Source organism: Schistocerca nitens, chromosome 4 (assembly GCF_023898315.1).
Source record: "Schistocerca nitens isolate TAMUIC-IGC-003100 chromosome 4, iqSchNite1.1, whole genome shotgun sequence".
Classification (NCBI taxonomy): domain Eukaryota; kingdom Metazoa; phylum Arthropoda; class Insecta; order Orthoptera; family Acrididae; genus Schistocerca; species Schistocerca nitens.
The window spans coordinates 947,266,133-947,281,847 of NC_064617.1; the positions used below are offsets into that span (position 1 = coordinate 947,266,133).

Consider the following 15,715-nt stretch of genomic DNA (forward strand, 5'->3'; position numbering starts at 1 on the left):
AGAGTGGAAGAACTCATCTGTGTGCATACAGGACATACTTACTACTAAAAACTGATAATCAGCATCATGGGATAAAGATTTTCACTTTTTTTTTTCAAGACGTACACTTAGCATAGAGTCTACATTGTTTTGTAGTGATTTTTTGTAACTAAACAAAACTGTTCATATTTTTAGAATGAATTATACAGGGTGTTACAAAAAGGTATGGCCAAATTTTCAGGAAACATTCCTCACACACAAATAAAGAAAAGATGTTATGTGGACATGTGTCCGGAAACGCTTAATTTCCATGTTGGAGCTCATTTTAGTTTCTTCCACCTACGCTCAATGGAGCACGTTAATGATTTCATACGGGATACTCTACCTGTGCTGCTAGAACATGTGCCTTTACAACACAAGATGTGGTTCATGCACGATGGAGCTCCTGCACATTTCAGTCAAAGTGTTCGAACGCTTCTCAACAACAGATTCGATGACCGATGGATTGGTAGAGGCGAACCAATTCCATGGCCTCCACGCTCTCCTGACCTCAACCCTCTTGACTTTCATTTATGGGGGAATTTGAAAGCTCTTGTCTACGCAACCCCGGTACCAAATGTAAGGACTCTTCGTGCTCGTATTGTGGACGGCTGTGATACAATACGCCATTCTCCAGGGCTACATCAGCGCATCAGGGATTCCATGCGACAGAGGGTGGATGCATGTATCCTCGCTAATGGAGGACATTTTGAACATTTCCTGTAACAAAGTGTTTGAAGTCACGCAGGTACGTTATGTTGCTGTGTGTTTCCATTCCATGATTAATGTGATTTGAAGAGAAGTAATAAAATGAGCTCTAACAAGGAAAGTAAGTGTTTCCAGACACATGTCCACATAACAAATTTTCTTTCTTTATGTGTGAGGAATATTTCCCGAAAGTTTGGCCGTACCTTTTTGTAACACCCTGTATTTATTTTGTTATTAAGGTATTGTACAAATCTCAATGGGTATACTATAAGAAGTCATTGTAGTTAACTCTATGATATTCCAAACTTTTGTTGAGGTGTGTAATAATAAAGGACTCAACATGTACACTATATCATGAGTCAGTAGTCATGTGGATGTGAGTTGCATTTGTGTGAATGTGTGTGTTGTCTAATTCGGAAGAAGTCCTTTTGGCTGAAATTTTACTTGTTTACCAGTCTTTTTGTTGTGCCTGTCTGAGACCCAACATTTCCACTATAAGGTGAGTAGCAGTCCGTCCATTTCCTAATGATGTCATTATTCCATCCTGGCTTTTCCATTGTTTGATTTAACATTTTTTCCAGGTTATTTTTGTTGCTATCGAACAATATTTTCTACACTGTTATGATTTTTTGCGGTTTGAGATTTTTACTTTTTGGCATGAATCTAACACAATTGATTTATGAACTAAATTTTTTGTGAATAACTCATTGAATACTTTGGATTTAATCATAAAAAGGATGTCATTTTCCGTCACTGAATCAAAATAGTGCCATTCATATTCATTTTAATAATATAAAAATATCTGTTTAGTTCATACTAATAAGGCTTACCATTTCGATATAAAGGTAAGGTACCTAAAAAGCACTGAGTCAGTCATTTGAGTAGTAGTAAGTCTTGTTTAATTCCTACCAAATTTAGCTTTTGTGGCAATATATGTTCTCAAACTTACTGAATCAGTTGTATCAAAAATGGCATTTGCAGAGTCTCGTCCTGTTGGATAAATTTCTGCAGATACATGTTCAGGTGCTGAACTGCTTCAAGGAACTTTTGTGGAAGAGGAGGCACCTATCTTGTCTAAAAATTGATGTGAGTGCAAAATGTAATATTAGTTTATGGGAATATTGACACGCAGTTTGTGACATGTGCAAACTTACCCCACACTCACACGTTTTGTACATAGATATCTGTTGAGTTATTTTTAACTAGATTTTGATTATTTTACTTCCAGATTCACCATAATGAACTGCAAAAGAAAGTCCGGAAGAACAAAACATCATGCTCAGACGATTTTATTGATCACCTCCTTGTTACAGTCCTTCCATCTCATCTCCTAGTCTTATCAGCTAGGACGTATATTGGATACAAAAAAGGAATAAATGTAGCAAATCAAAATAAGAACAAGAGTGAATTTCACTGGGAACTGATTCTGAAATGAAAGAATCTGAAGATGACATATTGGATTTAATAAGCTATGCTGATTATGAGAATAACTTCAACTTTCAGTGGGACACAGACACTGAAGTGGAATGGGACATGCATTCATCTTGAGAGCACCCACTTACATCAATTCCATATGAGAACACCCTGGCAAATGTGATGAAAGAAAAGACAACTTTTGGAGATGATCCAACTTTTTCTTCCACGATAGTAGTTTCTTTCTGAATGCTGAAATTTATGTGACAGTTGCAGAATGTTGGTCTCATTGCCTTGAAGGGATACATTAAATGAACTGAGTTTTTCAATGATTTGTCCGAACTTCTAAGAATTCACATGTTACTCTCAAAAAAGGTAAAATTTATTCCTGGCCTCTAACATTCCATTCCACACGAAAGCCAGCAAGAGTCACTGCAATAGCCCCACATCAACACAAATTTTTTTAATACAATTTGAATTACGTGGCTGATTTTTAATGAAGTTTATTACTTCGATCACTGATTGAAGAACTTCATGAAGGCAAATAAATCAGTATGTCCCAATAGAATGAGGTGTACACCCAGCTACACATTTTATGTTGTTTTATTCTATATAGAGTGTTGTATTTCAAAGAGAACCATTGCTTTTGTTCGAAGATTTTTTTTTTTTTTTTTTTTTTTTTTTTTTGCAGAGTAGAAGATCTTCGAGAAATTTGTTGAGATGTATAAACCACATGTAACAAATTAGATGTGAATCGTTGTAGCTACCTGTAACTTGTCCAACTGTATAGTGAAACCACCTTTACCTTTGAGTTTTTTGACCAAATGATCATTTATGTCATCAGCCATATCCAGTATTTGATGACTAACATAGTTGCCTGACAAAGGCACACTTGCTTGTTGCTTATCATCTACACTTATACTCTGCAAACCACCATCAGGTGCATGGCAGAGAGTACGTCCCATTGTATCAGTATTAAGGTTTCTTCCTGTTCCATTCACATATGGAGCATGGGAAGAATGATTGACTGAATGCCTGTGTGTGTGTGCAGTAATTATTCTAATCTTACCCTCATCATATCTGTGTGAGCGATGCATAGGGGGCTGTAGTATATCCTAGAGTAATCATTTAAAGCCCATTCTGGAAGCTTTGTTAATAGACTTTCTCGGGACAGTTTACGTCTGTATTCAAGAGGCTGTCATTTCAGTACCTTCAGTATCTCTGCGATACTCTACCATAGATTAAACAAATCTGTCACCATTTGTGCTGCCCTTCTGTGTATACATTCAATATCCCTTGTAGTCCTATCTGGCACAGGTCCCACACACTTGAGCAATATTCTAGGATGGGTCAACTGAGTGATTTGTAAGCAATCTCTTTTGTAGACTGATCGCACTTCGAGCAATATTCTAGGATGGGTCAACTGAGTGATTTGTAAGCAATCTCTTTTGTAGACTAATTGCACTTCCCCAGTATTCTACCAATAAACCGAAGTTCAGCACCTGCTTTGTCCACGACTGAACTATGTGATCATTCCATTTTATATCCCTACAAAGCCTTACACCAAAGTACTTGTATGAATTGGTCGAGTCTATCAGTGACTCATTGATATTATAGTCATAGGGTGTGAAGTGCAATATTTTACATTTCTGAACGTTTAGGGCAAGTTGCAAATCTCTGCACTATGTTCAAATCTTATCAAGATCTGACTGAATATTTATGCAGCTTCTTTCAGATAGTACTTCGTTATAGATAACAGCATCATCTGCAAAAAGTCTGATTTTACTGTTGATACTGTCTGCAAGATCATTAATATACAACATGAACAGCAAGGGTCTCAACACACTTCCCTGGAGCACACCCGAAGTTGCTTCTACAGCTGACGATGACTCACCATCCCAGATAACATGCTGCATCCCCCCTACCACAAAGTCCTCATTCCAGTCACAAATTTCACTTGATACCCCACATGATCGTACTTTTGACAATAAACTTAGTTGTGGTATTGAGTCAAATGCTTTTCGAAAATCAAGAAATACTGATCTACCTGGTTGCCTTGATCCAAAGCTTTTAGTATTTCATGTGAGGAAAGTGTGTGTTGAGTTTCACACGATTGATGATTTAGAAAACCATGCTGGTTGGCATTGAGGTGGTCATTCTGTTCAAGATACTGCACATTATGTTTGAGCTCAAAATTTGTTCTAAGATTCTACAACAAATCTGTGTCAAGGATATTGGATGGTAGTTTTGTGGATCACTTCTACTAACCTCCTTCTAGATGGGTGTGACCTGTACCTTCTTCCAGGAACTGGGTGCTGTTTTTTGTTCAAGGGATCTATGACAGGCTGTAGTGAGAAGAGCGACGAACTCAGCCGCAAATTCAATATAGAATCTGACAGGAATTCCATCAGAACCTGGAGCTTTGTTCAGTTTTAACAATTTCAGCTGTTTCTCAACACCACTGACACTAATACTTATTTCAGTCACCTTTACAATGGTACAAGGATTAAACTGGAGCAATACTCCTGGGTTTTCCTTTGTAAAGGAACATTTGAAATGGAGTTAAGCATTTTGGCTTTTCTTTTGCTGCCCTCAATTTCAGTCCCTGTCTCATTCCCTAGGGGCTGGATACTAACTTTGGTGCCATCCCTGCATCATGGTCACTGATACCACTTTTGGTGTGGACATCCTCAAAGAGGTCAGGTCTATTTGTTGCCATTAGATCCAATGTATTTCCAACATGAGTGGCATTCCTATCTGTTCTATGTAGTTTTCAGAGAAGGCATTTGCTAAAGTTTCATAGGCTGTCTTATCACACCCATCACTAACAGAACTATAATTTTCCTAATTAATTGTCAGATGATTGAAGTCTCCACCAATGATTACAGTATGATTGGGGAACTTGCATAAAAGAGAACAGAGGTGTCCTCTAAAAGTTATCGGTTACATCAGGAAATGACTCTGGTGTGCAATAGAAGGATCCAATTATCATTTTATGCGCACTTTTGATACTGAGTCTTGTCCAGACACACTCACATGCTGCTTCAGTTTCTACCTTGATGATTTTGAGTTTCTTGTCTACTGCGACACATACACTGTCTCCACTTCCCGTTTGCTTGTCCTTTCAATATACACTTAAATTGCCCTAAAAATCTCACTGCTATCAATTTCAGGTTTCAACCAGCTTTCTGTACCTATTGTTATGTGAAACTGCTTTTCATGAGCACTTCAAACTACAGCACTTTGTTGTGAATGCTTTGGCAGTTTACCATTGGGATTTTAATACTCTCACCTGTGGGAAGCATTTCTTTTGCTCTTACCCACTGATACTTCTGGGTTTCCTAGAGCTAATGTTATCTGGATTGGGTGGAGAGTCACCTAATCTGCAAAACCCTTGTGTGCATCACACACACAGTCAGCTATCTGAGTGGCAGCCTCTGATGTGTCTTGAACATTAGCAGCTTACTCAGTCACCATGATGGATACAATGTCCCATGCAGCTTGTAAAATAAGATCTTCCATTATGGTGCCAGGTTTCTTGTTCTTTGATACATGGTAAGGAACTTTGTCTTATGAGAGAAGTGCCTTTGTATGAATTGTAGTTTATTTAGTGGAAGTTTTTGTTTTGTTCTGTCATTATTTTCTTTTAACTTGTGGGGAAAATATTCTTGTGATTTTTTTTTCAAACTACCGAGATTTGACTCCAAATATTGTTTCATTTTATTAGGAAGCATGCTTTCAGTAGCTAGAACTTCAAACCAAATGACACACTGTGGTGCGCCTTTATTTCCGATATTACTACAATTTATAGCAAAATTCAAGTAACTGTCAACATACATCCTGCATTTTCGTCTATTCATACCTTTAGAAATGCATGATACATTTGAAGTATCACACCTTGTACTCACATTTAAAAATATGTCCATCCTCACAGAGAAACACAAATCACAAAAGACAAACAACAATTAGGAAGGGGCTGTATTTGACAAAACTAACCTTCAAACTTATTGATCTGAATAAAAACAAATGAGTCACGTAGTACGATTCTGTTGGCATCTACCCCACTGTCACGGTAACAAAAGTTACTTATCAGTCCATTAGATAACACTGCTAGGGCGCACCTTGTTTTTCTACTCAGAAAGCAAATAGCCAAATCATTATTTTTATTAAACTGCTGTGACACCCCTGGAAGCCACAACACACAGTTTCAAAACCTCTGTACTAGAGGGAACTGCAAATGACAAAAGTTTTAGGAGAAAACAGACACCAAAATATATAGAATAAATGACGGAGGGTGTTCGGTCAATTGCTACACTCTGATGAAGAGTTTGACACAAGAAAGCAAACTGTGGCAGAACATATTAAATGAGATCTCACAACAATGTCCATCTTAAATGTTTATTGAATGACAGTAGTGAAGTAGCATGGCCATGGTCATTCACTTGGTGTTAATCCTGTACATTTCTGACCGTGTGGACATTTAAAGGCACTGGCGTATTCCACATCCACTGTTAATGTACACACTTTACAGGATAAAGTGTCCCAAGCATATGACCAAACACAAGGACAGTCAGGTGTGTCCTCATGATTTTGTTATTCATTTAGAAAGGCTGAGGATGTGTAAGAATGCGCAGCTATTGCAGTGAGAAACTTCTGAAAAGTCAGTAGACCAATGACTGTCATAAGACACAATGGCCCATACCTCAATAAATATTTGCTGCCAGACATATGTTTATAGTTTTTCCTAGTTTTGGCCAGTACTATCTCCTATCAGTACATAGAACAATGGAAAAAACACACACACACACACACACACACACCACCCCCGCCGCCGCCACCGCTGCCGAGGCCAGCCTCAGTGGCCAGAGAAAGTGGTCTTGTGTGAGTTTGAGCTGATGTTAATGCTTTTGTGTGTGTGTGTGTGTGTGTGTGTGTGTGTGTGTGTGTGTGTGTGTGTGTGTGTGTGCATGTGTGTGTGCATGTGTGTGCGTGTTTTGTCTCTTCTATAAGAGCATTTTGGCTGAAAGCTCAACATGTATGGCAGTCCTTTTGTGGGGCCACTCTGCAACTCAATGTCATCTTTACACGGTGGTAGCAATCATTCCTTTTCATAGTACTGTCCGTATACAATACACTTTTTTAAACACCTTGTATAGGTCACCTGACAGTACAGCAGGCAAACAAATGGAACACAGGATTGGGCAAAATGCACCTGTGTCATCAACAAGTTAGAGGTGATTGCAAATGTATCAAGAGGCCTCATTTTAACTCCCACAAGAGAAAGCTAAATACCTGAACCATCAAGATGAATGATGGCCTGTTAGCAAGTAGGGTGTGTTGCCTCATGAGGTTGTCAATGTACACACACCTTGCCATCATTGTAACTCGTCATCGGCTCAGCCACCTTGTTTCCATATTTGAGCTTCATATGTTGGTGTTCTGGCACCCCTCTTAAGCAAAACAGAAATTTTCTGCAACAAATTTAATGCAACTTACGGAATTTCACTTTAACTGGATTTCAGTTTGCAAACTGTCCAGTCCTTATTCCTGATATGTGTACTACTTTTTATGGCATTGTTAATTAAAACCAAATTTCAGTAACATTATTCTTATGACAGTCACTAGGTCCAACAAAAATATTTGTTAGAAGTAGAAATTCCTTAAAAGTGGGTTTGTTAACACACATACGTATTTCTGACCAGACTAAAAGGAATCATTAATGACTTCAGGTCAAAGATTGCAATTGAGGGAGAAACTGTATTCCAAAAATATATATTTTTCTTTGCAGTAACTGTAACACTGGTAGCTTCACTGTATTTCACATACAAATCAGTATCAAACTGTGCCTCAGTGTAAGGACAGCCTGATTCAATTTATGCTCTGTTGTACAATGAAAATAATACACACACCTACAAAACTAACATTGTTATATCAAGAAGTAATTTTCATAAACAAAATTTGTTTTCACAATCAAACATTTATTTAAAAAGCCTATACACAAGAAGAGATAATCATAAATATAAATAAGACACTTCCTCGTATGTACAGCCAAAGCACAGCCTGTATATTCACATTCATTCATCTGAGGTTCATAACTTTGTATTTTTATTTCCTCCTTTTAAGTCCTTTGCTCTTTGCTTTGCTTCCTTTCATAGCCCCCTTCTTTGCACCCTTTATAACACTTGAAAAGTGTCCTGTTTGTTTTGCTTTTTTCCTAAAAAAGAGAAAAATTGTTACAATGAAGTAAAAAAATACAATAAACTATAACAATTCAGAAAAGCATTTTTTTAAAAAAAGAATACAAAACGCTACTGGTTGTTACCTTTTATTAAGAAATTTGCGAGACAAAGGAAGATAAGCGTAAGGATCTGGACGACCCTTTCTCTTCATGTCTCCTCGAGCTTTCTTTGCACGATACTCGGATCCAAAGGTCACTGAAGGAGCTGTTTTTCCTTTGCCTTTATGCACAGCCTTCTTCACGGGTCGATGAATGCCAGTACCTCCAGCTGATGAAAAGTGAAAACTACATTGGACCGTTTTACAAAATGTAGCAAGAGAGAATATGAGTACAAGAACTTGAACTCCAAGTGAATGCATAAAAACTATGTCTATGTACTTTATCCAAAAATGTACAACAAAATGTAAATTAAAGCTGTCACTCATTTAATTTTAGAAAGAGACCACATAGGGATTTATAAGTCATGCTTCTGCTCTACAAAACTGTAACTACTTGTTATCCCAGCATATTCAGTCTTCACGAGATGGTGAAGCAAAACAAAAACAGGTGTGTGTGTGTGTGTGTGTGTGTGTGTGTGTGTGTGTGTGTGCGCGCCTGTGTGTGTGTGTTTCTTCAGCTACCTTTACCGTACTCATTCAGGTACAGTTCACTAATACTATTTTGCTTTGTAGCTTATATTACACCAATGTTTTGTTTATCATAACAATGCTACTTGTTAATCATTCACTGATTCTGGAAAACAACCAGTGATCTTACACGCTCACTGTTATGATTTTTCATTTTCTTCCCGAGTTACAACAACACTGCAGGTTTCAATTGTAGCAGCCTCACCATACGTAAGTAATTCAGAGCAATGCCACGCTTTACTTGTTGGCTGTTTCATACACCATGCAATCCACGGTGTCAACAATTCACAATGGATGAAATTTGATTTCATACATGAGAACAATAAATAGAGTCCTTATTGTCAATGAAAATATTAAAATGTCAAGGAAAACAAAGATGATTATCAAGTGTCTTACAACTGAGAAAGCCATTCATAACACTGACACTATCAGACAGACAACATGAGAAGACAACAGTGCAACACTGAAAGATACCATACATGACAATTGTATTTTAAGTGAATTCAATTTAAAAAGATACATTAAACTGATGCAAAAAAAGAAGATATCGTGTTAACTTCATTCACTATAAATGATGTTATTGGAAAGCCTGTAATTGTGTCAATAACAGTTTAGACAATAAAGTTATTGAATCAGTTATATTTTGCCATATGCTACACATGAAAAAACTGTAAAAGGTGCAGTAATTTTATTATTTAAATCAGTAAAGATACCGTCTATTAAACTGGAACGCTGGAACTAGCACTCCTGGAACTGTAAGTTAACTGCACAAGTATGATAAAACACTAGCTTCTCTCTACTTTCAAATTTTTTCATACTAGAGTTTTTTCAACTCCTTGTTGATGAAGCACATGATTACTCTAAACACATTTTGTTTTGACATTCAAAGCTAAGGTTATAACATAATGTTTACTATATATCTAAAAACAAAGATGATGTGACTTACCAAACGAAAGCACTGGCAGGTTGATAGACACACAAACAAACAAACACAAACATACACACAAAATTCATGCTTTCGCAACCAACGGTTGCTTCATCAGGGAAGAGGGAACGAGAGGGAAAGACAAAAGGATGTGGGTTTTTAGGGAGAGGGTAAGAGTCATTCCAATCCTGGGAGCGGAAAGACTTACCTTAGGGGGAAAAAAGGACAGGCATAAACTCGCGCGAGCGCGTGCGCGCGCACACACACACACACACACACACACACACACACACACACACACACACACACACACATATATCCATCCGCACATACACAGACATTTCTAAAGGCAAGGAGTTTGGGCAGAGATGTCAGTTGAGGTGGAAGTACAGGGGCAAAGATGTTGTTGAAAGAAAGGTGAGATATGAGCGGCGGCAACTTGAAATTAGCGGAGGTTGAGGCCTGGCAGACAACGAGAAGAGAGGATATACTGAAGGGCAAGTTCCCATCTCCGGAGTTCTTACAGGTTGGTGTTAGTGGGAAGTATCCAGATAACCCGGACGGTGTAACACTGTGCCAAGATGTGCTGGCCGTGCAACAAGGCATGTTTAGCCACAGGGTTATCCTCATTACCAACAAACACTGTCTGCCTGTGTCCATTCATGCAAATGGACAGTTTGTTGCTGGTCATTCCCACATAGAAAGCTTCACAGTGTAGGCAGGTCAGTTGGTAAATCACGTGGGTGCTTTCACACGTGGCTCTGCCTTTGATCGTGTACACCTTCCGGGTTACAGGACTGGAGTAGGTGGTGGTGGGAGGGTGCATGGGACAGGTTTTACACGAGGGGCGGTTACAAGGGTAGGAGCCAGAGGGTAGGGAAGGTGGTTTGGGGATTTCATAGGGATGAACTAAGAGGTTACGAAGGTTAGGTGGACGGCAGAAAGACACTCTTGGTGGAGTGGGGAGGATTTCATGAAGGATGGATCTCATTTCAGGGCAGGATTTGAGGAAGTCGTACCCCTGCTGGAGAGCCACATTCAGAGTCTGATCCAGTCCCGGAAAGTATCCTGTCACAAGTGAGGCACTTTTGGGGTTCTTCTGTGGGAGGTTCTGGGTTTGAGGAGATGAGGAAGTTGCTCTGGTTATTTGCTTCTGTACCAGGTTGGGAGGGTAGTTGCGGGATGCGAAAGCTGTTTTCAGGTTGTTGGTGTAATGGTTCAGGGATTCCGGATTGGAGCAGATTTGTTTGCCACGAAGACCTAGGCTGTAGGGAAGGGACTGTTTGATGTGGAATGAGTGGCAGCTGTCATGATGGAGGCACTGTTGCTTGTTGGTGGGTTTGATGTGGACGGATGTGTGAAGCTGGCCATTGGACAGATGGAGGTCAACGTCAAGGAATGTGGCATGGGATTTGGAGTAGGACCAGGTGAATCTGATGGAACCAAAGGAGTTGAGGTTGGAGAGGAAATTCTGGAGTTCTTCTTCACTGTGAGTCCAGATCATGAAGATGTCAACAATAAATCTGTACAAAACTTTGGGTTAGCAGGCCTGGGTAACCAAGAAGGCTTCCTCTAAGCGACCCATGAATAGGTTGGCGTACAAGGGGGCCATCCTGGTACCCATGGCTGTTCCCTTTAATTGTTGGTATGTCTCGCTTTCGAAAGTGAAGAAGTTGTGGGTCAGGATGAAGCTGGCTAAGGTAATGAGGAAAGAGGTTTTAGGTAGGGTGGCAGGTGATCGGCGTGAAAGGAAGTGCTCCATCGCAGCGAGGCCCTGGACATGTGGAATATTTGTGTATAGGGAAGTGGCATCAATGGTTACAAGGATGGTTTCCGGGGGTAACAGATTGGGTAAGGATTCCAGGCGATCAAGAAAGTGGTTGGTGTCTTTGATGAAGGATAGGAGACTGCATGTAATGGGTTGAAGGTGTTGATCTACGTAGGCAGAGATACGTTCTGTGGGGGCTTGGTAACCAGCCACAATGGGGCGGCCAGGATGATTGGGTTTGTGAATTTTAGGAAGAAGGAAGAAGGTAGGGGTGCGGGGTGTCGGTGGGGTCAGAAGGTTGATGGAGTCAGGTGAAAGGTTTTGTAGGGGGCCTAAGGTTCTGAGGATTCCTTGAAGCTACGCCTGGACATCAGGAATGGGATTGCCTTAGCAACCTTTGTATGTAGTGTTGTCTGAAAGCTGACGCAGTCCCTCAGCCACATACTCCCGATGATCAAGTACCACGGTCATGGAACCCTTGTCCGCCGAAAGAATGACAATGGATCGGTCAGCCTTCAGATCGCGGATAGCCTGAGCTTCAGCAGTGGTGATGTTGGGAGTAGGATTAAGGTTTTTTAAGAAGGATTGAGAGGCAAGGCTGGAAGTCAGAAATTCCTGGAAGGTTTGGAGAGGGTGATATTAAGGAAGAGGAGGTGGGTCCCGCTGTGACGGAGGACGGAACTGTTCCAGGCAGGGTTCAATTTGGATAGTGTCTTGAGGAGTTGGATCATTAGGAGTAGGATTAGGATCATTTTTCTTCGTGGCAAAGTGATATTTCCAGCAGAGAGTACGAGTGTAGGACAGTAAATCTTTGACGAGGGCTGTTTGGTTGAATCTGGGAGTGGGCCTGAAGATGAGGCCTTTGGACAGGACAGAGGTTTCGGATTGGGAGAGAGGTTTGGAGGAAAGGTTAACTACTGAATTAGGGTGTTGTGGTTCCAGATTGTGTTGATTGGAATTTTGAGGTTTTGGGGGGAGTGGAGCTGGAAGTGGGAGACTGAGTAGATGGGAGAGACTGGGTCCGTGTGCAATGAGAGGAGGTTGAGGTTTGCTGGAAAGGTTGTGAAGGGTGAGTGAGTTGCCTTTCCGGAGGTGGGAAACCAGGAGATTGGATAGTTTTTTGAGGTGGAGGGTGGCATGCTGTTCTAATTTGTGGTTGGCCTGTAGGAGGATGCTCTGAAAAGCAGGTGTGAATGTGGGAGAGGAAAGATTGATGACTTTTATTAAGGATAGGAGTTGACGGGTGTGTTCATTGGCTGAGTTGATGTGTAGGTGAAGGATTAGGTGGGTGAGGGCAATGGATTGTTCAGTTTGGAACTGGTATAGGGACTGATGGAAAGAAGGGTTACAGCCAGAGATGGGAACTTTAAGTGTGAGGCCTTTGGGGGTAATGCCAAATGTCAGACAAGCCTGAGAAAATAAAATATGGGAGCGTAATCTGGCTAGGGCGAAGGCATGTTTGCAGAGCGAATGTAAATAAAACTTAATGGGGTCGTTGTGGGGGTGTTGTGAGGGTGACATGGTATTAGAAGGTGGAAAGTGTAACTTAAATGAAAATAAAAATATATGGGGAGAGATATTAACTGGAGATCTGGTGTGAAAAAAGGCGAAAAAGTGTTGGTTAAAGTTGGGCTATGTTGATCCTGTGGTGAACTTGGGTTGGTAGACAACGATGTGCACAAAGGTTAGGTGGTTGTGTTGCCGCCAAAACACGTTAAAGGGTGGAGAAATTCGGGAAAATTTCGAAAAAACTGTGTGTAAATGTATTAAAAGGAGTGGTTTTGTGGTGGCAGATTATGAAAATGAGGCTAACAATTGTCTGACGAAGAAATAATGACGTTAAAACCTGTGGGAAGTGGCTAAAAATGATCAGTGATGTGGGAAAAATGGAAATGGAAATAAAGCAAAAGTTATTAGAACTAGCCGAAATGGTTGTTTAATAGGTGAAAGGAACTGTTTGTGAACTGGAAACGGTGGATTTTATAGCACCGGTAGTGTTGAAGGCGGAAAAAAATTTTTTGGTTATGGTTTGGAAGTGGGTTACGTATTATTGGGTATATATAGGCGGGATAAAATTGTATGGTAGATTACGGTAAAATGGAGAAGGTGAATACAAAGTGAAACTGCTTTAAAAAAAGAAAGAGAAAATTGAAAGAGAAAGTACTTGCAAAAACAGCATTGGCACTGTAGCTGGTTACCAAGCCCCCACAGAACGTATCTCTGCCTATGTAGATCAACACCTTCAACCCATTACATGCAGTCTCCCATCCGTCATCATCAAAGACACCAACCACTTTCTCGAACGCCTGGAATCCCTACACAGTCTGTTACCCCCGGAAACCATCCTTGTAACCATTGATGCCACTTCCTTATACACAAATATTCCGCATGTCCAGGGCCTCGCTGCGACGGAGCACTTCCTTTCACACCGATTACCTGCCACCCTACCTAAAACCTCTTTCCTCATTACCTTAGCCAGCTTCATCCTGACCCACAACTTCTTCACTTTCGAAGGCCAGACATACCAACAATTAAAGGGAACAGCCATGGGTACCAGGATGGCCCCCTCGTACGCCAACCTATTCATGGGTCGCTTAGAGGAAGCCTTCTTGGTTACCCAAGCCTGCCAACCCAAAGTTTGGTACAGATTTATTGTTGACATCTTCATGATCTGGACTCACAGTGAAGAAGAACTCCAGAATTTCCTCTCCAACCTCAACTCCTTTGGTTCCATCAGATTCACCTGGTCCTACTCCAAATCCCATGCCACATTCCTTGACGTTGACCTCCATCTGTCCAATGGCCAGCTTCACACATCCGTCCACATCAAACCCACCAACAAGCAACAGTGCCTCCATTATGACAGCTGCCACTCATTCCACATCAAACAGTCCCTTCCCTACAGCCTAGGTCTTCGTGGCAAACAAATCTGCTCCAATCCGGAATCCCTGAACCATTACACCAACAACCTGAAAACAGCTTTCGCATCCCGCAACTACCCTCCCAACCTGGTACAGAAGCAAATAACCAGAGCAACTTCCTCATCTCCTCAAACCCAGAACCTCCCACAGAAGAACCCCAAAAGTGCCCCACTTGTGACAGGATACTTTCCGGGACTGGATCAGACTCTGAATGTGGCTCTCCAGCAGGGATACGACTTCCTCAAATCCTGCCCTGAAATGAGATCCATCCTTCATGAAATCCTCCCCACTCCACCAAGAGTGTCTTTCTGCCGTCCACCTAACCTTCGTAACCTCTTAGTTCATCCCTATGAAATCCCCAAACCACCTTCCCTACCCTCTGGCTCCTACCCTTGTAACCGCCCCTGGCGTAAAACCTGTCCCATGCACCCTCCCACCACCACCTACTCCAGTCCTGTACCCCGGGTGTTGTACATGATCAAAGGCAGAGCCACGTGTGAAAGCACCCACGTGATTTACCAACTGACCTGCCTACACTGTGAAGCTTTCTATGTGGGAATGACCAGCAACAAACTGTCCATTTGCATGAATGGACACAGGCAGACAGTGTTTGTTGGTAATGAGGATAACCCTGTGGCTAAACATGCCTTGTTGCATGGCCAGCACATCTTGGCACAGTGTTACACCGTCCGGGTTATCTGGATACTTCCCACTAACACCAACCTGTAAGAATTCCGGAGATGGGAACTTGCCCTTCAGTATATCCTCTCTTCTCGTTATCTGCCAGGCCTCAACCTCCGCTAATTTCAAGTTGCCGCCGCTCATATCTCACCTTTCTTTCAACAACATCTTTGCCTCTGTACTTCCATCTCAACTGACATCTCTGCCCAAACTCCTTGCCTTTAGAAATGTCTGCTTGTGTCCGTGTATGTGCAGATGGATATATGTGTGTGTGTGTGTGTGTGTGTGTGGGCGCGCGCGAGTGCGCTCGCGAGTGTATACCTGTCCTTTTTTCCCCCTAAGGTAAGTCTTTCCGCTCCCAGGATTGGAATGACTCTTACCCTCTCCCTTAAAACCCACATCCTTTTGTCTTTCCCT

General features: G+C 41.1%; 1 protein-coding gene across 1 annotated transcript in view; it reads right to left on the reverse strand.

Annotated features, from left to right (window-relative positions):
• Nucleotides 1-7,895: 7,895 nt before the first annotated feature.
• LOC126253626 (RRP12-like protein) overlaps nucleotides 7,896-15,715 on the reverse strand; it is a 161,412-nt gene continuing 153,592 nt past the window's right edge. Inside the window, exons 22-23 of the mRNA XM_049955103.1 lie at nucleotides 8,462-8,645; nucleotides 7,896-8,353 (exon numbers count right to left, since the gene is read on the reverse strand). Coding sequence (XP_049811060.1) covers nucleotides 8,245-8,353; nucleotides 8,462-8,645 — 293 coding nt within the window. The 3' untranslated portion in view covers nucleotides 7,896-8,244. The remainder of the gene's footprint in view (nucleotides 8,354-8,461; nucleotides 8,646-15,715) is intronic.